This window comes from Catharus ustulatus, chromosome 1 (genome assembly GCF_009819885.2).
Source record: "Catharus ustulatus isolate bCatUst1 chromosome 1, bCatUst1.pri.v2, whole genome shotgun sequence".
NCBI lineage: Eukaryota > Metazoa > Chordata > Aves > Passeriformes > Turdidae > Catharus > Catharus ustulatus.
In genome coordinates, this window is record NC_046221.1 from 92927969 (window position 1) to 92949478 (window position 21510).

The 21510-nt window shown below is 43.9% G+C and overlaps 1 protein-coding gene across 2 annotated transcripts in view; it reads right to left on the minus strand.

Annotated features, from left to right (window-relative positions):
* Window positions 1–19733, minus strand: part of TMEM245 (transmembrane protein 245) — an 84446-nt gene extending 64713 nt beyond the window's left edge. Inside the window, exons 1-4 of one of the 2 annotated variants that reach the window (XM_033051329.2) lie at window positions 19218–19733; window positions 9330–9447; window positions 8082–8183; window positions 7105–7212 (exon numbers count right to left, since the gene is read on the minus strand). In XM_033051329.2, coding sequence (XP_032907220.1) covers window positions 7105–7212; window positions 8082–8183; window positions 9330–9447; window positions 19218–19718 — 829 coding nt within the window. In that variant the 5' untranslated portion in view covers window positions 19719–19733. The remainder of the gene's footprint in view (window positions 1–7104; window positions 7213–8081; window positions 8184–9329; window positions 9448–19217) is intronic. The other variant, XM_033051322.2, reaches the window with a different exon arrangement.
* Between the last annotated feature and the right edge of the window lie 1777 nt (window positions 19734–21510).

A 21510-nucleotide genomic window follows, 5' to 3' on the forward strand; every position in this document is an offset into this window, starting at 1 on the left:
TGTTGGTTATCTATTTGGTGGAACTCCAGAATATTCACAATGGAATTATGGCATGCAACCTGAAAAAAGGAATTCTGCAAGCAGCTAAGCACAGCAGAAGCCTCAGGTGGGGAGGCTCTCGGCAATTCAGTGTGTATCTCAATGGGATGATGGTCAGCCCTACTATACAAACTGCAAACAATTTTTTTGCAAGAGGACAGAAAAAGTTACCTGGAAACAGACATCTTCCCAAAAAGAAAAAGTATTTTTGTCATATAGAAGAGTGTCTATGATTCCCCTTTACTTCTCAGTCTGTATGTACTAAAGCAGAAGAGTACTAACAGAAACAAATGTATGCACTAAAGGAACACAAATTTGAAAACAGTATATACATAATAAAGAATTTTCCCCTTCAATTTATTCAACATTTCTTACTGTTTTGCTCCAAAATTAATACAACGGACATAAGAATTAACAACAGAACAAGTAGAAACTCAAATATTTATCAAACAAAACAAAGTACAGTAATTTCACGATTATAAGCCGCACCTGATTCTAAGCCACACGTTACAATACAGAGTGTGATAAAAGGTATCTATTCTATCACCATCTGTTGAGGGTGGGGACAGTGGTCCTTATCTCCGTGGGAGATATTCTGCTAATGGGCCATCCATTGAAACCAGGCAGGCCATTGTTCTTTATCTTTTCACAACCCATCCTTCCTCCAGCCAGTCATTTTCTGCTAATGGCCCATTGAGTCCCACTGTGGGACTGATAAAATTACTTCATCCCATTGGAAGTTGCTCCAGCCAGGGGGAAGAGCTCAACATTTCTTACCACGATAAAAACAGAGGTTTTGGGACACTAAGGTAGCCCCTTTCTCCAGCGGACTCCAGAGGAAAACCGGATTTCTCCACATCACCACTGGACCCCCGGAGGGAAACTGCACCTTGTACAGAACCACTGCTTCAACTGAATCACATCTGTCACTGCAGGAGGATGCAGCCACCATTGAATGGGACTGCTACCAACACCCTGCCTGACGGGGTGTCAGGTTGTACTCTGTCAGGGTTTGGAGTTTGTTCTTTGTAGTACTGTATTTCTATTTTAATTTCCTTAGTAAAGAACTGTTATTCCTAATTCCCATATCTTTGCCTGAGAGCCCCTTGATTTCAAAATTACAGTAATTTGGAGGGAGGGGGTTTACATTCTCCATTTCAAAGAGAAGTTCCTGCCTTTCTTAGCAGACACTTGTCCTCCAAACTAAAACAGCAACTTTTTGTTCTTTGTCCATATATAAGCCGCACCTGATTGTAAGCCGCACTTCGGGTTCGGACCAAAATTTTAGTCAAAATGGTGCGGTTTACAATCGTGAAATTACTGTACTAAAAGCCAAAACAGAATAGTAAGCTTAAGTCTGTGCCTAAGATTAAAGTTATACAATATTTTTTTCCCAAAAACTCCTTAGTAGAGTCACTTTTAGGAAATAAAAAAGAACACTGTCTTTTAGAAAAATTTGATTGACATATTTTTGCAATGAAGAAAGATTTCATTAAATAACAGCCACAGTAATATTAAAAGCAGTAACAATCAAACAGCCTTATTTCTTACAGTTTCCCTGTAAGCATACTGTACACAGAATACAAAACAGATGGCAAAACAGATCAAGGAATAAAAAAGGAAAAAGAAAAAAAAAAATTAAAAAAGTGGGGGGGGGAGAGTAAAAAAAAAAAAGAAAAAACTTCTAGGGGATCCTAAGGCAAGAAAGCTTTTTGAGAATGCAGTTCTCCAGCACTTTTAGCAAAACTAAATTGTCACTACCGATGATCAAGTATCCTCCTCATGACAAACACAGGCCCACATCAGAACTGCCATTTAGATTACAGTAGTTTCACGAATACAAGCCGCACGGATTATAAGCCGCACCCCCGGTGCCTCGACAATGTTGCTGTCTTTGTCAATAGATAAGCCGCACCCCGAATATTAGCCGCACTTTCTTTCGTCGCGAGAATCCGTGCGCAGCTTTCACAAATTGGCCAATTAGTAAGAGGATCGCGGCATAGCGGGCTTTACTGGCTCGGGGCGGGGCCAGGCAGGCTCGGCCCGCTCATGGTTGCCGACGGGGCCGGGTGGCCCAGCTCAGCGCCACGGCTCGGCGGGGCTGGCCGGGTGGTGCTGCCGCCGCCGCCGGGCTCGCTGGCCCCCCTCTCCCGTCAGCACCGCCCCGCTGCCGCGTTCGCTCGCCCGGCTGGCAGGGCTGCCGCCGCCGGGCTCGCCATCCGCCCCGCTGCCGCTTTCGCTCGCCCCGCTGCCGCTTTCGCTCGCCCCGCGCCGCGCCTCGCGAGCGCCGCGCCCGCCCCGCGCCGCGCCCGCGGCGCTTTCGCGGCTCGCGGCGGCGTTTTCGCGAGCGGCGCTTTCGCGGCTCGCGGCGGCGTTTTCGCGAGCGGCGCTTTCGCGGCTCGCGGCGGCGTTTTCGCGAGCGCCGCTTTCGCTCGCCCCGCCGGCAGGGCTGCCGCCGCCGCCACCAGGCTCGCCGGCCGCCCCCTCCCGTCTGCACCGCCGCCGCGTTTCCTCGCCCTGGCCGGCACTGCAGGCCCCCGCACCGCCGGGCTCCCCCACGCTGCTGGCCCCGATTATGCTGGGCTTCCCCCGCTGCCAGGCAGCCCCACCCGCCGGCCTTCCTGCTTCTGCCATGCTCCCCTGCACTGCTAGCCCCAGTTCTCCCGGGCTCCCCCGCCCTGCTGGCTCAGGCTCTGCCGCCCGCCCCCCACACTGCTGGCCCCGCCTCTGCCAGGCTTTCCCACCTCTGCCGGGGCCGGCCGGGCTCCAGCTTGGCTTGGGGCTGCCGCGGGCTCTCGCTTCCGTGTTGGCAGCTTTTAGAATTTTGTTAATAGATTAGCCGCCCCGGAATATTAGCCGCACTTCCGGGTTTCCACCAAAATTTTGGTCAAATTGGTGCGGCTTGTATTCGTGAAATTACTGTACACTCAAACCAGTTCACAAAGCTGATCCACCCAGATAAGAAGCAAAATTGCCAGTGAAGAGTCACCTTCTTCTGGCAAGATATATTCTGCAAACCAAGGCATGAGTGCCTTGTCAACAGAAACAGAAAAAACTGCCAGTACAGTGATTTTGAGTAACTTCAGTTTCTGAAAATCCCATTTAGTGTGCTTCATGACATTTTGAGAGATCAAACCTGTAAAACACCTTTCTATCTTCCAACTAATGAAAGTATGACAGTCTAAACAGCTAGCACAATACTCAGGAAAAATTCTAGTAAAATCAGAATGAATGGTACTTCTCTGAACAACAAAAAAAACTAGAGTAAATTTTCCAGGCTGTCTTATTAAGATCTGTTCTTTCATTAGGCAATATGATCTCTGTCACACCAATTTCTTGCTATCACAGAATTTTGAATTATTCTCCTCCCCAGGGAGAAGACAAAGAAACAGTAACAAACAGACAGGTGTCTGTATCTCTATGCAGGGCATAAGTCAGGAAAATTGTAATTTTATTACTATTAATGAATAAATCCTCAGAACATCAGGATGAAGGTACTCCCTCATGAAGAATCACATCTTTCTTTAATTTCACGTGAAAAACATTTCTTATGCTTTTTTTCTAAGAAAACAAAGAAGTGAGGGCAAAAGGGAACCTGAGAGTCGTGACTTCATTTAAGGATTTTTGTAGCTACCATATTTAAAGCCAACAAGACAAAAGAATCTTTTGTACAAAGTACTGCAGTGGTATCTGCTTCAGAAATTGCAGACAACTTCTTTGCTGTATGCACTGGAAACTTTTGGAAGATCAGAAACGACCACTTAGACCACATGAACTGGCACCATTAAACTCCTTACTGCCAGTACTAAAAGCCAGTATTCAACAATAAAATATGGAAAAACATGAGTGTTCAGAAAAAAATACAAAATCAAAAAAGCTTATAACCCCTCATGGTCTTCTAATAAACAATTTTAATCTTGGTTGATCTGTAATGGATTCAATACAGTGTCAGGAAAACAAAAAAAAGCTGTACGTTCTTAAGCCTGTAGGTAAAACTTTCTGCTGTGTAAGAATGTTTCATCACCATTCACAAAAGATCCAAATCAAAGATGGTCAAAATTATGCTCAATACATCACAGGACAGAATACTACAGTAATTTCATGACCATAAGGCACAACCCTTTGACTAAAATTTTGGCCTGAACCCGGAATTGTGCCTTATAGTCCGGTGCGCCTTATATAATGTAGAAAGTTCGGAAATTTGCCAAGCCGGAAGTGTGAGCCAAGAGGGGAGCCAGCAAGGCCACGGCTGCCAGGTGGAGGTGGGGCCGTGGGGCTGCGGCTGCCGGGTGCAGGGGGGCCCGGGGCGCCGCGGCTGCCGGGTTGAGGCAAGGCCTCGGCCAACAACCGCACGGGGGGAGCTGGCGGCGGATCCTCGCTGCAAAAAAAAATAAAAAAAGTGCGCCTTATAGTCCAGTGCGCCTTATATATCGGCAAAAGTTCGGAAATTTGCCGACACCTGGAAGCGTGCCTTATAATCCAGTGCACCTTATGGTCGTGAAATTACTGTAATTTTTATCAGATTGTTGGAAAATTATTTTAACTGTTGTCAGGAGTTAAAAGAAAACGTTTTTTTTCCTGCTGTGAAGGAAAACAACAGAATTCACAAGACAAACCCTCATTGGGTTAGCTGTTTCAAGAGAAGTCAAAAACCATAAAATATATAAAAGACACCTTCGAGAAATTCCTGTAGTTATCTCTTCTTGAAAACCGAAACAAAGTTGTCTTAAAGAAGTGAAAAACAAGAACTGGTAAGTTAAAAAAATAGCAACAAAAGAACACAACCACTTACATAGCCCATTTGTGGGTGTCTGTTACTTTTCCAGATTTTAAAACTCAGCTAAATTTTCATTTCCAAAATTAAAGATTAGACACAGAAATACAGGAGAACTGTAACCATAATGCTCTGATCTCAAATTTCAGGACATAATTCCATAGGTTTCTATGTTTATATTGATGATAGTCATGTAAAATATACAAAAAAAAGATATGAGTAAGTTGTCTAAAGCTGTCATCTTTAGATTTAAAAATTAGGTTTTGGAAGTTCACATTCTGTCAAGATGAATGATTCGTTTGGTTTGATTTGCAGGAAATGGATGAAACTTGGAAATTTCCAAAGATCTCAGTAACTGCTTAATTTTCTAGTATCACATTTCATCAAAGACCTACCCCAAAAAAAAAGATGGTAAAGTTCAAAATCAGTGATGGATATCTCAACACTTTGTCTGAACTCTTTTAAGCCAATTGCATTATTCCAAGTGAAAGTACTATGCGAATCAAGTCACAAAGTCAAGTAAACTCATTATAGGAAGGACTTTGAGCAGACCATATTTAAAGTGGTGGGGTTTTTTCTCACTGGAATGTACACAAAAATTCCTCCAGTCTGTCTCTAACATGTAACTGTCAACAAATCAAAAGGCCAGGAAAAATGGAATAATTAAAAATGAAGAACAGGGGAAAGAAAAAATAAATCACACCTTCATTCTAAAAAAACCCCACAAAGCAATATTACAGTAGTTTCACGAATACAAGCCGCACGGAGTATAAGCCACACCCCCGGTGCCTCGACAATGTTGCTGTCTTTGTCAATAGATAAGCCGCACCCCGAATATTAGCCGCACTTTCGTTCGTCGCGAGAATCCGTGCGCAGCTTTCACAAATTGGCCAATTAGCAACAGGATCGCGGCATAGCGGGCTTTACTGGCTCGGGGCGGGGCCAGGAAGGCTCGGCCCGCTCATGGTTGCCGATAGGGGTGGATGGCCCGGCTCGGCGCTACGGCTTGGCTGGGCCGGCCGGGCAGTGTTGCTGCCGCCGCCGCCGCCAGGCTCCCTGCTCCCGTCTGCACTGCCACTCACTGCTGCGTTTGCTTGCCCTGCGGGCGGTGCTGCTGCCGCCGCCGCTGCCAGACTCCCTGGCTCCCCGCTCCCGTCTGCACTGCCGCTGCCATGTTGGCTCGCCCTGGCCGGCACTGCTGGCCGCCGCACCGCCGGGCTCCCCCACGCTGCTAGCCCTGGTTCCCCTGGGCTCCCGTGCACTGCCAGCCCTGCTTCTGCGGGGCTTCTCCCCGCCGCCGGGCAGCCCTGCTCGCCGGGCTTCCTGCTTCTACTATCCTATCCTATGCAATGTGGCTCCCATGCACTGCCAGTCCTGCTTCTAGGGGGCTTTTCCCTGCCGCCGGGCTTCCTGCTTCTACTATCCTATCCTATGCAATGTGGCTCCCGTGCACTGCCAGCCCTGCTTCTAGGGGGCTTTTCCCTGCCGCCGGGCAGCGCCGCGCCGCCGGGCTTCCTGCTTCTACTATCCTATCCTATGCAATGTGGCTCCCGTGCACTGCCAGCCCTGCTTCTAGGGGGTTTTTCCCTGCCGCCGGGCAGCCCCGCGCCGCCGGGCTTCCTGCTTCTACTAGCCTATCCTATGCAATGTGGTTCCCGTGCACTGCCAGCCCTGCTTCTAGGGGGCTTTTCCCCGCCGCCGGGCTTCCTGCTTCTGCTATCTTCCCCTATGCAGTCGGGCTCCCCTGCACTGCTAGCCCCAGTTCTCCCGGGCTTCCCCGCCCTGCTGGCCCGGGCTCTGCCGCCCTCCCTGCCCCGCCCTGCTGGCGCAGGCTCTGCCGCCCGCCCCCCACACTGCTGGCCCCGCCTCTGCCCGGCTTTCCCACCTCAGCCGGGGCCGGCCGGGCTCCAACTTGGCTTGGGGCTGCCGCGGGCTCTCACTTCCGTGTTGGCAGCTTTTAGAATTTTGTTAATGTATTAGCCGCCCCGGAATATTGGCCGCACGTCCGGGTTTCCACCAAAATTTTGGTCAAATTGGTGCGGCTTGTATTCGTGAAATTACTGTAAATCCTTCTAGTCAGGCCTTCAAGAGCCACATAAACTATCCTTGGCCTGACAGCTTTTATAGCATCTTCTTGACATTTTTTTAAACAAATAAACCTGATTCACAGTTTGGACACTATTTTGCACAAAATGAAGAGGTTATGTACTATTTTTAAATTTTTTCTGAATTCCCTCCAGTTTCATGCCTTTAGAGCAAATTCAAATGTTTCTTACAGAGTATTCAGTCACCTGAGGGTTGGGAGGAATGTTCATTATTGGACTCATCTTCTGTCATTGAAATTGCCATGGCAATTGTTGAAGCAGCAATGGAAATCATCTGACCAGGAAGCTCTGCCCCTGTAAAATATATACATGTATGTAAGTAACAAAAAGCTTAATTCTTAAAATGTTTTATTTGGTGTTAGATATCCACTGGAACTGTCAGGCAGCAGAAATTATATGGATAGACACTGTTAGTGTTTAGTATATATTATACGTAGTCAATATGATCAGATAGGAATGAGTGCTATTAATTTTTAGTATTACAATACACCTGCAGCCAAAACTCAAAACCACTTATTTGCTTAGTGCTTTTCTTGATAATGAACTGCCATCAACCAAGGCATTCACAGTTGCTGGCAGTCTGATTATGAAAAAAAAACAACATTCTATTAGTTAATCAACTTTACTAACCAACTAAAATAGCCAGATAGCAAAAAGATTTCCTTCATCAGGAATATACAACACACCTTTGCTTTTTTCAAAATTGACTTGCAACAGGAAAAACTATTCTTCTCAAAATCTAAACACAAAACATATTTTTAAGAAACTATTTTAAAAACGAATTACTGGTTACTGGAAACTTGCTGGATGGAGTTGTCTTGGTTTCTCTCACAGTCAGTATTGTAGGAGCTACTAAACCCATACTGTTCATTTCTTTCAAAATTAGCCTCTGATTTCAAATGTCCTGGGCTACCTCTTCATTCCTTAAACTACATATTGAAATCCATAAATTCAAGGAATTTGGCTTAATAATGGGTTGCTACTTTACCACAGAAAAGAAACATACAGCCCATGGCAATAACTTTTTGTAAAGAATCCAAGATTCATTTCAGCATGAGCAAACCATTTTGAAACACACTAAACATCCCATAGTAAATTTTATTCCATGTAACTTAAGTGATTTTTTGCCTCCAACAATAAAAGAAACAGTGAGTTTTCCTTACCAGAAGACTCCTTTCCATTCTGCTGTTCATGCAACATGCCTACTGTCATCAGAACAACTATAACCAGAAACACAGGAATTCTCCAGGAACCTGCCACAGAAGCTGAAAGATACAGTGTTGGGATTTTTTTTTACAAGATTACACCATTAATAAACCCTACATTTAGCAAAACCAAGAAAGGTAGCACATGAACCAAAAAACAGTCATAAAACAAACAGGCTTTCTGCATTAAAGGAAAGGAAGAATAGAAAGTAAACGTGAACAAGTTTCTCAATGAACAAACCAAGTTGTTACTGTTCCTAACTTCAGTGACATTATGTTGATATAGAGAACAATTTTTAAAACAACATTCACAATCACATGAAAATCACACAAAATTAAAATGTTTTCCATATCGGAGAAAAATCATGTTCCCCCAAAAAATGTATATTTATGTTAGATCTCCACAGAATGGGACTTTTCTTGGATTTTGCCTATTCAGTCTGTACTTCCAGTAAATAAAAGACTGTCAAAATTTAAGCAAATGCAAAGCCACTACATACAGCTTAAACCTCAGGGAAGCATCTCCATATGGTCAGAACAACTCCTGAAACCTGCTGCTAAAGTAAAGTAAATAACGAGGTTCACTGTGAATCCTGTCATGGTAGTCTTCTATTAATTGCATAAGCCTTTCACCATAAACTCTGATATGAGAACATAAAGTGATAATCTATTATATTAAATGTGTAACATAAGTCTAAAAGATTACTATAATCTTATATTTGTATGAACATATAGATAACTGGTAAATGTATTTTATACTGCTGATATCATCTCAAAATTCTTGTTGACTACTGATAGAACTTTTTTTTTCTTCTATTACTACTATTAAATGCATTTTTTTAGCTTCAGCCTTGGTTAATGGCAGGTTTTCAACAAAATATCAACACAAATCAAAGTCTAAAGTCAGCCTCACGTAACCCCAGTCTTTCCTCTTTGTCAAAAAGTTCACATTTTCTGTGAACCAAATAAGGGGAAACCATGGGAAATACAAGGGCATGAGAAGTGGAAGACGCTGCTCAGCATCTTGATGCCTTCCCATTCCCTCCACCAGTGCTCCCTTCTGGACACATGCAGCCAGAATTACTATGCAAACAAAACAGTTTGTGTTTCAGCTAACACTCCATTTCACAGATTTAGCAGAAGAGCAAGCGAGGAGCTTGTTTACAGAACCCTCAGTTATCAGAATAATAACTTCTTGTTACTCACCTAAGTGAAAGAGCAGCATAATCCAGACAGGAACAGAGACTGCTTTTAAGTAACGTTCAGTGCTTACATTCCACTTGAATGAAACCATCAGCAGGTAACCAACTACCAGTGTCCATATCTTTAAGAAAAAGATACACATAGGTATGTATATGTACATCAAAAGAGAGCTCCATTGTACTCATGTGTATGTACACTCCTGCACACTCCCCTAACTGCCAGAGACAGCTTGTAAGTCTTTAGGAAGCCCACATTTCAATTAATTATACAACTTCATCAGTAGCACCTATGTGCCCACAGGGAGACAGAGCTGGCAGCACTCATTCCAGCATGGAGCAATTTGCCAGCTCCTGTGGTTCAGTCCAAAGAGACAAAAGGGAGCTTAAGCCAAAGAAGCCATTAGGAAGCACAACAAAAACTGCTGTTCCTCAGTGGTGATGGTTCACAAAACAGATGCCTTTATAGGACGTGTGACACAATTTCTTCGTTTTTTCAACTTAAACCAAGGACTGGAAGATGTTAGTGACAACTTGGGTTTGGTGCTTTAACTGCCTTCTGCTACTCATCAGATAAATCTCAACACAGATTTGGAGTTAAGAATCTTGAGATAAATTTGAGATTGAAAATGCTGAGAAGAAAGAAGAAGGAAGCAGAAACCGGAAGAGGTAACAGGAGCTGAAAATTTGCTAGTCAGGAGAGGATGTGAAATAAAAAGTATGAAAACCTGTAAAAATTAAAACCCACTGTACCATCCTAAAATAAACACCTACAGACATTTCTGGTCCAAATTCAGTGAACATTCCCTATCCATTACCAGTTAAGTACACCTTCAAATTTACACTTCTAAGTCCATCAACCCCAATAAAGTTTGAACAGAATTTCTATTAAGAGCATTTGCTGAATCGGGCATCGCTGTAAGAAGAAAGAATGCACAGGCAGAGACATGGAAAAAGTACATAGGCAGAACATATCAGAAGAGTTTTCACCTCTACTCTGCACTATACAACTCATGCTGAAAACTCAACAGTCCTTGTGAAAAGCAGATCTGTGTGACTACTGCTACGTATCTAACTGGTGTGGAAGAAATCTTAGCTGTACTAAGTTAAGCACACAAGCAGTAAGTGATGGTCCCTGGTAACTTCAGAGGGAATGACTGCATATGCAAGGCAATTTAAAATCACTTAAGATATTTGAACAAAGGTATACCTACCCTTTAATGCTCATCTAAGCAGATCACTCCAACTTTTCACTTATCTCTGCTGTTTTGCATCAACAGAGCTCCATGATGCTTATGGTCAAGTGTGGACTCAAAGAACAGTAATTTCATGACTATAAGGCGCACCCTTTTGACTAAAATTTTGGTCCGAACCCGGAAGAGCGGTTTATAGTCCAGTGCGCCTTATATGATGTACAAAGTTGTGAAATTTGCCAACCTGGAAGTGCGAGCCATGAGCCGAGCCGCGAGGGGGGGCGGGAGCGGGCGGCTGCAGTCAGCAGGAGCCGCATGGGGAGGGAGGGAGGAAGGGAGTGGGCAGCCCCACACTGTCCCGAGCCATGGGCAGTCTTGAGCCGCTGTGAGCCACGGGCAGCCCTGAGCTGCCCTGAACCGCACCAACCCCGAGGTGTGAGCCGGGGCCGCCCTGAACCGCAGCAGCCACAAGCCGTGGCCACCCCAAGCCCCGCCTCGCCAGCCAGAGGTGGGCAGGAGTGCTTGGGATGCTTGGGGCTGCGTTTAAAGGCAACACCAATCTGTGAAAAATGTTTGCAAATTGAGCACCTGCCAGTAAACTCCACACGGGACTCCATTACTAATTCGTTACTTTGTTGCGTGTGGCGCAGATCCTCGCTGCAAAAAAAAGGTGCGCCTTATAGTCCAGTGCGCCTTATATAAGGACAAAGTTCAGAAATTTGCCAACTCCCCGAGGCATGCCTTATAATCCAGTGTGCCTTATAGTTGTGAAATTACTGTAAATGTCTAAAACTAACACAACCCATGCACATCAAGACTGAAGTCACAAACAAAATTTTTACCAGAAATGCACAGTAGCACTCCTTTAACAGCTATAGGTTTGAAACATAAGGTACTTTACAGTACAGCTCTAATTGCAAGAGACAACTCATCAGAAAGATACTATCCTACTCCCTAACATCAGCCACACAGCATATTTGTATGATAAATATTCCAGTTCCAAGCCAATTTTCTCTTTAGCTTTTAAATTTAATGATAAATTACAACAGGAGACTCAGAACGTTCAGTGATTTAAACATTCTGTTTAAAAACAAGCCAAGAAGTAAGAGGTTAACAGGGTATAAGCCTATGTTTAACAGCCAACAAAGCAAAACACATTGCACTGCTTTCAGCCATGCATGTAGTTGAATATTATAGGGTTTGGGTATTTAATACTTTTTTTTGCATTTGAAGTTAGAATAATTAATCAGTTCCTATTTCTAAAATCTTAGCAAATGACCCAAGTTAAAGTATGTATTTCTATTGAATAGAGAGAAATAGCTTACTTTAAAATAAACCAGACACCTTGTTTCTGAAATGAAACAATAACCTTCACGAAGCCCTGTAAAAAGAACTGTGTAGTCAACTGACTCGGGCAAGAAGTTTAATTTCAGTGGCACCATGGAATAATCAGCTCTTTTTTGGTTAATGTTATGGCCAAGGACATCCCTACGCTGCAAGAGCCACTGCACAGGAACTAGGGTAGCCTACTTCCAACAATTCATAGCTGAAAGCAACTGACAAATCAAATTAACTTAAATTGACACGGACTAGGATTTCATCCCATACTAACTTGGCAACAGTATACTTTTTTTTTTCCCTTAACCCTTTAAAAGCACGTTACATAATCCTTCCCACTGTTTTTCTGGATGGTCTCCAAAGGTTTTGGCTTGAAAAGCACAGAGAATATTAACAGCTGCTCTACTATTATATGCCATTCTCAAGAACTGATGTAATTGAAACAAAGAATGAAAGACTGCCTACGTCCACTAAAATTAAGCTACTGCAATTACTACACTGAAACTGTAATTGATAAGATTCCATGCTAAGCCAAAATGCCTATAAATTTCATTTATACAAGTGTACAGCTAACCAGGTAACTTCAGATTTTGCAGAATGCATTAGCTATCATTAACTATTTATCAAGCTGAAATCAGTTGCAGATGTCTAACTTCCACCACGTACTCTGAGATCTCATATCACTACTCAATCACAATTATTATTTACAGACATGCACAACTTCCATATATTGCAACTCTGGGATAGTTTAACCCTGCAAGCTGCCCTTCTTCCTTCCCTTGTGTATCTTCACTTTCTTAACAGACAGCAAAGACCTCATTTTTCACATCTCCTCTGCATTTTGTAGCACCTCTCACAAACTGAGCTTACGTTGCTTTACTTTCAGACATGTAAAACTGCCTGCTTTTCTGAATATATAGTGCTAAGAGTGCAGAGTAACTTCTTGGATTTTAGCATCCATTTCTGTCTTAAAGCAGTAAATTTAAGAGGCAGATTTAGAGATGTCTAAGGCAACTATGAAGGGCTTTAGTTTTCTCTTTAAATTGCCAACTGGAGACAAAATTACACCATAGAAAGACGCAGTTTATATGTTAAACTCAAGCATCTGCTTCAGTGATTTTTCTTTGACACTTCAGTGTTGGAAAGTCAAGGATTTATGAGCATGAACTACCACCAACATTACTGAAAGTTTGTTTCCCATTCCTGTTAAAGTTGAAGGATTTGAAAATCTGAGACACTCTTCTGGCTTTGGCCCCATTTTTCAAGAACGAACTCTTACTACTCAACTTTTGACAATATTTATATTGATTTATGTTGAAGAGTAAAATTCTTTACTTACACAGTTCCCTCCCTTTTATCCTATCAACAAGTTAACCTCTACGGAGAAGGCTGGCAGATGAGCACATTCAATAACTCACTGCTACTGAAAATGGCAATTCATTGTCTCCTACTGCCAGCTGGGCAGTCCCACCTCTTCTGCACAACAGATTCAACATTCATCCAGCCAGCTCAAGCTCCCTAAGCTCATAAAAAACTACTTGTAATTCAATTATAGCAAAATAGGCTTACAGAAATATGGTGGGCACCAAGAACAGGGCAACAGAAGCATGTGTCAGAAGTGGAATAAGCAAGAAGAATCTATCTTCCCACTGTAGAAGATAGCAAAGCTGTTGGAATGATTTACTCTTCCTTGCAATGTTGCCCCAACATCCAGCAGCAAACACTTTTCCCATCTGCTTCATGTGCCTTCTCAAGCACATGCTGTGATTCTTGGGGTGGTCCTGTGCAGGGCCAGGAGTGGGGACTTCAGTGATCCTTCTGGGTCCCTTCCAACTTAGGATATTCCATTATTCTATGAACCATCCTTTCAAGTAAATACAACAGTGACAACTAAGATGAACCAACAGTTACTTCCTTTGATATATTATTCCCTGCCAACCAAAATTTTTCAGTTTTTAACAAGTCAACACCTACAAAACTGAGTGTATGAACTCCTTCCTTTTCTAATTGTAGCTCTATCCTCTATCCTAGCCATTGTGAAATGAAGTTTCTTCCCTGGGTGCTCTTTCACACTTGGAAATAATACATCAAGAATTTTCAGAGTTTGGTATATGTTTTGGTTTGTTTGGGGGATTTTAACTGAGCTTTAAATTTAAAACTGTTTGATAGAACTACAGAACTAATTCAATTGCTTTTTATCTTCCAGTCACAGTGTTTTGAACAAAAAAAGGTCTAACTACCTCATCAGTCTCCTTTAATATTTTAAAACAAAACCTTCATTTCAAAAGAGATTTTCATTAGTTTTTCTCAAAATAAAATTAAAACATTGACCAAGCACTAATACAGCAAACTTTTGCAAACTTTTAAAACAGCTCAGAAGAGCAAAAATGGTTTAAAGAAGTGATCTTATGACACCAGTTCTCTATTTCTGCATCTCCCTCCTCAGTGGTGATGCAGGCTGACAAAGGAAAATGAACCTACAACAAGAGCTGAGTTAGAGTGCTGGACTTGAAAAGTGAAGTGACATAAGGCATTAAATGCACTGCTAAAAGCCAAATTGTGTTTGCCTTTGGAAAAAATCAAGTGTTTTCTTTATCTGCCTGTTCATTTGAAAATGTTTTCCTAAACAATATAAAAGACAGTAAAGAGATAGGTGATAAATTATGAAAATGTCATTTTGACTCCAGTTCCAGAACCAAAATTAATTTAATGTAGCTTTAGTGCATTTTCATTAGTACACAAGAGAAAACATCCCATAACGTGCACAGTCTGGCAGAATAAGTGTGTGTAACTGCCTGTTCTTTAGCATGGAGACAGTCTACATCAAATATGTAAGAAAATACCCAAACTCCAATTAATCACACATGTAAGACTATTTTTCAGCTCAGAGCAAAGACAACCACCTCCTCCCTTCACTTAGGAAGCCTTCATTTACCTAAAGCAAGTCCACACTGAACACAAGGAAGTTATTCCTTGTCCCCAATGCAAAGGACTAGCACGGTGTGCCCATTCTGTTTCTTCTAGAAGCCCCAAATGTGACATATATCCATGTTGGTATTTCTGGCATTAAAACACAGAGTACTAAACCACATGAAACAGAAATGTGGTATTTAGTGAGATCACACTTTTTTGAAGGGATGAAAGTATGAACCTGTAACTGGAACCCTGGGGCAGGGGGGAACTGACACATGGACTAAAAAACTATTTTCAACGTGTACTGCAACATTTACTACATTGAATTTAAGAAAAAATCCATTAAATCTAAGATATCCAGAAGATTGCAGCAATGGATGTTGAGAATACTTCTCCTTTAGTTCACTTTTCCTGTCTTAATGCAAAAGCTACTCATGAGAAACTTGTAATGAAAGTGCTACTCAGAAATCAAATTCATCAAGATTGTCTTGCAAAAAGAGGATTCCCAGAGCACATCAAATTCTTTCCCTACAGACAGAGCACCATTCTCCTGACATACTTCATGGTAACACTTTTCAAGAGAAGGTTCCTCAACACACACAATTTCTTCACCATCTTCTTTCATTATACAGAGTACAGTCAAAATTTTGCTGGACAGTTCCATAATCATTCCTTTCAGAGGTGCTGGAAAAACAAACTGTGTTCAACCAACACATATAAATACCAATAAATATCTAACATTATGTGGCATATATCACTAGGCTTTAGGCTATTGCCAGCTTTGAGGTTGTAGCTCCTGCATACAAATCAGAACAAGCTCCTCAGCCTCTCCAAGAACGGCATCTCACTACAGGCTCTTCCAAAACTGAGGGTGGGTGTGGAAGGGAAAAACAACAGTAGAAAACACTATCAACATCCCAGGCTTTCCCTGCCTCTTCCCATCTTGTTTTGAAACAGGGCACCTGTGGGGTCTACATAGTTTATCTCTACCAAGCAAAGTTGTGAAAACAAACTAAAATCTGAGGTTTTGGTAAGATGTGTTTACACTCAGTACTTGGCTGTATGATTTATAAGCCAGGATACCATAATAAACAGCAGAAAGAATACTTAAGAGCTTGCTCAGGTGTTTGTTTTGAATTTCAGCTTTTTTTATGGTTGGCAGGTTTTAGATACCTGCAAGTCTGCTCTAAGAAAAAAGGGAAGAACAAAAAGCCCACCTAAACCCTCACAGAAATAGAAACTGTACATACATTAAAAATCAGAACTGTTCCCCTTCCTTCACTAGAAGAGAAAGTGCCCCATCAGGTGAACTTGACAAAACATAGATCCTTTTTTGCCCCCACAGGTGATATTCAATAGGACTGTGGAAGCCAAACATCTCAGAGCATGGGACCTAAAGCATTTGCCAAGAAGGACACTTGGAGAATTTCAGTCTGCAAGGGCTGCTGGAGGAGTGACATTTAGTGCCAACACAAATGGAGGATTCCCTGGTGGATGTCTTTCACAGAATCCCTGCTGGGGAACAGACTGTACACCAGCCAAAATAGGTAACATGCACTCTGACAATATTCCAATACAGCAGTCAAAGCAATGGTGGGCAATGGCCTTTCCAGATCTGCCCAGCACCCTGGGGAGGGTAAGACTGATTAAGTGCTCTAACTGCATGGAAACCCCCAGAACTACAGGAATTGTACCTAGCACAGTCAGAGATATAAAAATACACTGACACACATGTGACTAAACAGTTGTGAGCCTGACCAACAACCAAGGAAGAAAGACTGGCCAGAGAGAAAGATTTTGACAGTCCTGTAATCAAGTTCACTACAGAGAATGCTGCTCATTATGATTACATCAAATTTAATTTACTAAGATGAACCTCAGAGCCAACATAGAACAGCTGTATAATTCTTTACATCTGCTGGGATCTACGAACTGTTTTCCAAATAAATGTGAGCATGCAAATTCTTCTAAAAAAAAAAAGAAAATATAACGAATAGCTGGCATTGGGTATATATTAACTCAAGTGAAAAACATCAGCCTAAAGTAGTTTGAACTCTTGCCACATAGCAAAAGAATTTGGCTTTTAGACAGAGTGCTGGACACAGGCATAGCTCCCACAAAACTAGTTAAACTGTTGCAGCCCAAAAGCATGTAGGACTATACTCAGTCCACTACAGGACCAACTCCCATCCTTCCCAAGAAAAGAAACTATGAAAAACATTCCCCTTCCCTATTATATGAAACTGCTGTTTGTGCACAGCCTCTGCATACGAACTCTGCAAATAACCAAGAGAAAGCTGGAGTCAGAACAACCATTCAATCAAACAATCATGGGGGTATCCAAAGTCCTGAACTGCAGGTGTGACTTCAGAACCACGGATGGCAATACAGGCACTTCTGAATCTCGACTCATCAACGCCATGAATGGCTTTGCCAGATTTGAAGACAGCAGGACAGGAAAGCTCTTGAACATACTGGTGCCAAGATAACCTTACCATGTCATTGTCACACACAATTACTGCATTTGAAGGAACTGTCTTTTTTTTCCCCTAGAACTTAAAAGGAGAATTTCTGTCTCAGTATCATGGCCTAGTAGATGCCATAAAAATACCTTTAGTCAGAGAATAGTAAATCAGTATTTCAAATCCCCATAATTCTAACGATAGGCATCCACTCAGTTCCCTAGTACAGGAGAGGGAATCAGAAAGGGAGAAGACAATTGTGCACACAGAAGGAACCATGGAGGATTCAGAGGCCAGAGAAGAACAGGACAATGGAGAAACCAACTCATAATATCTCAAATTCCTGTGCAGCTAACAAGCAGAATATATGCATGCAAACAGAGTCCTGCAATATAACACAGCAATTAAAGGGTTTTAGAGTGTTGAAGTTAAAACTCACACTATTAACTGATCCAGCTCAGGGCTCCTCAGCAGCATGGATAAAATTAAATTATCCTGCTACAGCTCAGAGATAATACACATCAAGCAACTAGCAAGAAAAGAATGTAAAGTGTACAGATGATGCCAGACCAAGTTGCAGTTATTTACAAAGCAAAGCCCAAGAGTATTTTTCTCCTATAAAGCCCCAGAAAGAGACAGCTTGCTTAGAAAGCAACTTGTTTGTTTAAGCAACTCTGTGATCAGTTACCTTGAGTCAAACCCAAAATCTTCCCAAAAAACTCAAGTCTGAAGAGTTCTGGGAGCTGGCTATGTTTTGTGCAGTTAAAATCGCACCACAGTTCAGTGAACACAAGTGTTAAATCAGAAACACCAGAGCCAACCAGAAGGATCAGAGACTGCTAAACAAGTTTGCACTGAGCAGGCACAGACATTGTGCAGTGCATTACAGCCATAGTTATAAGCTTAAATAAGTGCAGTTTCCTTCAGTAGCCTTGTATTTACGGAGTGTTAAGTATGGCTTAATTAACAAACATCCAATGAAAGCCTAGACTTAGCCAGGTCAGTATAGCAATATTATAGATTTGTTAAAAATAAAACAGAGAGGTCAGTGCAAAGTTCTTTAAAAAATCCTTAGCTTACCAAGGAAGTTGTGTGGCAACAAGTCAAAGCTTCTCACTAGTACCAGGCCATGCCTCAGCTCTGCTACTACTCAGCTGAAAGTAAACCTCGTAGTATCTTGCCTCTTTATAAAGAGAGAATGTATCTCTGTCTATTCAGTCCTAAGTATACTTCTGAGGACAAAACAGATGTCCTCTGATCTTCCAGCACCAAATAAAGTCAAGAAAATCTTTTCCTCCAGTGTTTACTTTCAAGAGGCTAAACACATTCCTCTGTTCATTCTATTCACACCAGAGATAGTCTGTCAGAATATTCTCTGTCAGTCCACTCAGGAACACTGTTAGCTAGGGAAAGGGCATACTTTGTTTGTTTAAGAAATAGAGCAGCTTTTGAAAAAAGTCTTTGACACTAAGAAATCTGAGTAGGCCAGTTGTACATCAGTATTTCACAAGAGTACAACTTACTGATCTTTCACATATCCATTTGCTTCTGGTATGTGGCACTTCTTGTATTTTGAATTATTAGTAACAAAATGTGAAAGAGCTCTGCCAGAAGTTCTAACTATCCTACCTACTGAACAGAACACAGGGAAAAGTAGTCTGCCAGGATTTGTTACCATCAGCAACATCTGTGAGTTAAACAGCTTTACTTTTTGACGCTCAAATTGCGTTTGCACTCTGATATTCTAAGAAGAAAAAGAAAACCCTACACAGTACACTGAGAAAAAAGCCTTAGGGTGCCTTCCCCCAGTCCGGGTCACTGTGCTGCTATTTCACAACCCTTTAACACACACCTTAGACCTCAACAAGCTTCGATGTTTGCCCAAGAACCCGCCTGAATCACCTCTGACATAACAGCATCTCCAGAAGCGGGGCATGCCTGAAGCCGGCCGGGGAGCATGGACACTCCCTCCCTCCCTGCCTCACTCACCCACTGGCTGCTGAAGTAGTCGAGCCCCTGGCAGATGATGCGGGCGGCCTGTGCCAGCAGCACCTGCACGCCCAGGGAGCTGCCCAAGCAGTAGAGCCCGTAGAGCAGCGGCCCCCCGGCGCCCAGCAGCAGCAGGAGCCGCCGCCGCCGCAGCACCTGCTCGCCCAGCGCCTCCACGCTGTAGTTGGCGAAGCAGATGGGCAGCAGGAGGGCGGCCAGCAGCACCGGCGTGCGGGAGCGGTGCAGGCGGCCGAGCCAGCGCCGCCCCAGCGCCGTCAGCGAGGTCTTGAAGGGGTGCAGGAAGGTGCCGCAGAGCACGGCCCAGAGCAGCGGCCGCAGGAACGCCTCCAGGATGAAGTACACGAGCACGGCGGCGCCGCAGCACAGCCCCGCGAACAGCAGCGCCCCGGTGTTGTAGAAGGCCTGCTTGATCGGCTTCTCCAGCCGCGGCAGCGACATCCCCGCCGCCCCGCCCGGGCCGCCCAGCGGCAGCCGCGGCATGGCCGCACCCGCGCCGGGGGAGCCGCCCGCCCGCCGCTCCTGCGCCGGCGAGCCCGGAGGCGCCGCGGCGGGAGCCGCATCCGGAGCCGCGGCGGGAGCGGCTTCGGGAGCCGCGGGCTCTGCGCTGTCAGCCATGGCGGGCACGGGCACGGCCGCCGCTGGCGGGCGCGGAGCGGGGCCGGGCCGGTCGTGCCCGAGGGCGCGCAGGGGCCCTGGGCTGGAGTGCCGCCGCCGCGCGGCTCCGGGCGTGCGCCCAGCCCGGCGGGAAAGGGGCGGTGCCGGCCGGGAAGCGAGCTGGGAAATGTAGGAGCTCTGCTCCGGGAGGGCGCGGCCACGCTCCGTGCGCCCGGCAGGAGCTGCGGGGCTGTGCGGGGGCCCGGAGCCCGCCCGGCGCCTCCGTGGCGCTCGCTGGAGAAGGCGGCCAAAGGCTGGAGCATGGAAGAGCCCTGCAGCTTGCGGCGCAACCTCGTCCCCATCCCACAAGTGCAGCCCCGTCCCGCTTCGCTGAACACTCTCTACTGCTGCTGTAGTCTCGGGGAGAGGAAGAAATTCGGAGATCTGGAGTGTCATTGCATGGTGGAGAGCAAGACTGGTTAAACCAGCTGGCGGATTTTGTCTTGTCTGAACATGTTCTGGCGACAAATTATTTAACAAGGAGGAATCTGCTCTTTTACAGACTATCAGGCCCACTGAAGAAGTAGTTGTGCTGTGCGATTTTTTAGACCTGAAATTCAGGACACTGTAGCATTAAATGGTATTTATAAATAATCTAGAGGAGCTAATTTCCTGCAGTTGGCATACACCAAACACCTGAGTCCAGGCATAAAGACAACTGCTAACATTTTACCAGTGGTCTAAATGCATCTGTAATAAATACACTAGGTCCAAGCAAGTTTTGCAAGGGCTGAAATCCATGACATTTGAACTAGCTCAGTGCTGGCACTGTGCTGCTCAAAGTTTTCCTCCCATGGCTTAAGACAACTCTTCAGCAGCTACTAGAGCTACTGGTAATGCTGCCAAAAAACCCTCAAAGGGATCTTCCTCTTTCTTTTCAAGGGAATACAGCATATCATGTACATCATAATAAAGAGATCACGTACCACTCAACATACAAAAGTACACAGATATGAAAAAGAGGAAAATAATCAAATTCCTGTATTTTTTAGAATTCACATGCTAGATTAACCTTATGTAAGTTCATGTTAGATTGGAGTCCACAAGGACTTTAATGGAGCATTTCTTGCACGATGGAGATGTTAAAAAAGCTGAAATTATCCTGAGCACAACTGTCTTTAACTTGTAAAGCAGGAATACACTCATTCATTCCTAGCTTTTAAATGCAGAGCAATACCAAAATGACAGCTGGATGAGACCTATCCCTACATACCAAAGATACCATCCCGTACCAAAGATGAAAGGTAGAGGTTTTTCCACACACTTCCTGTGACTATGCTGCATCGTGAAGCTGTGGGTGGGGCTGGGCCCAAGCCAGTTTTTTGAGGTTTGGCACTGCAGTTCTGACTTGTCGCTGCAAAGCCTTTCCTGCCAGTTACACAGAAATTCACACTTGTAAAGGTTCCTCCGAGCTCCTGCAGCTCTTTGTTTTCGCTTTGCTAAATAGATCACATGTAGGTTCAACAAAGTACTTTAATTTTATGCCATGAAAGCACTTACAAACCTACAGGCACTTTGTTTGATCCTCATGATGATGAGGCATTACAAGCAGTTGTCCATACAAGAAGCTTTTACTGAACCTTAAACTGATACTGTCACTCACAGCTCTTTGATCAGA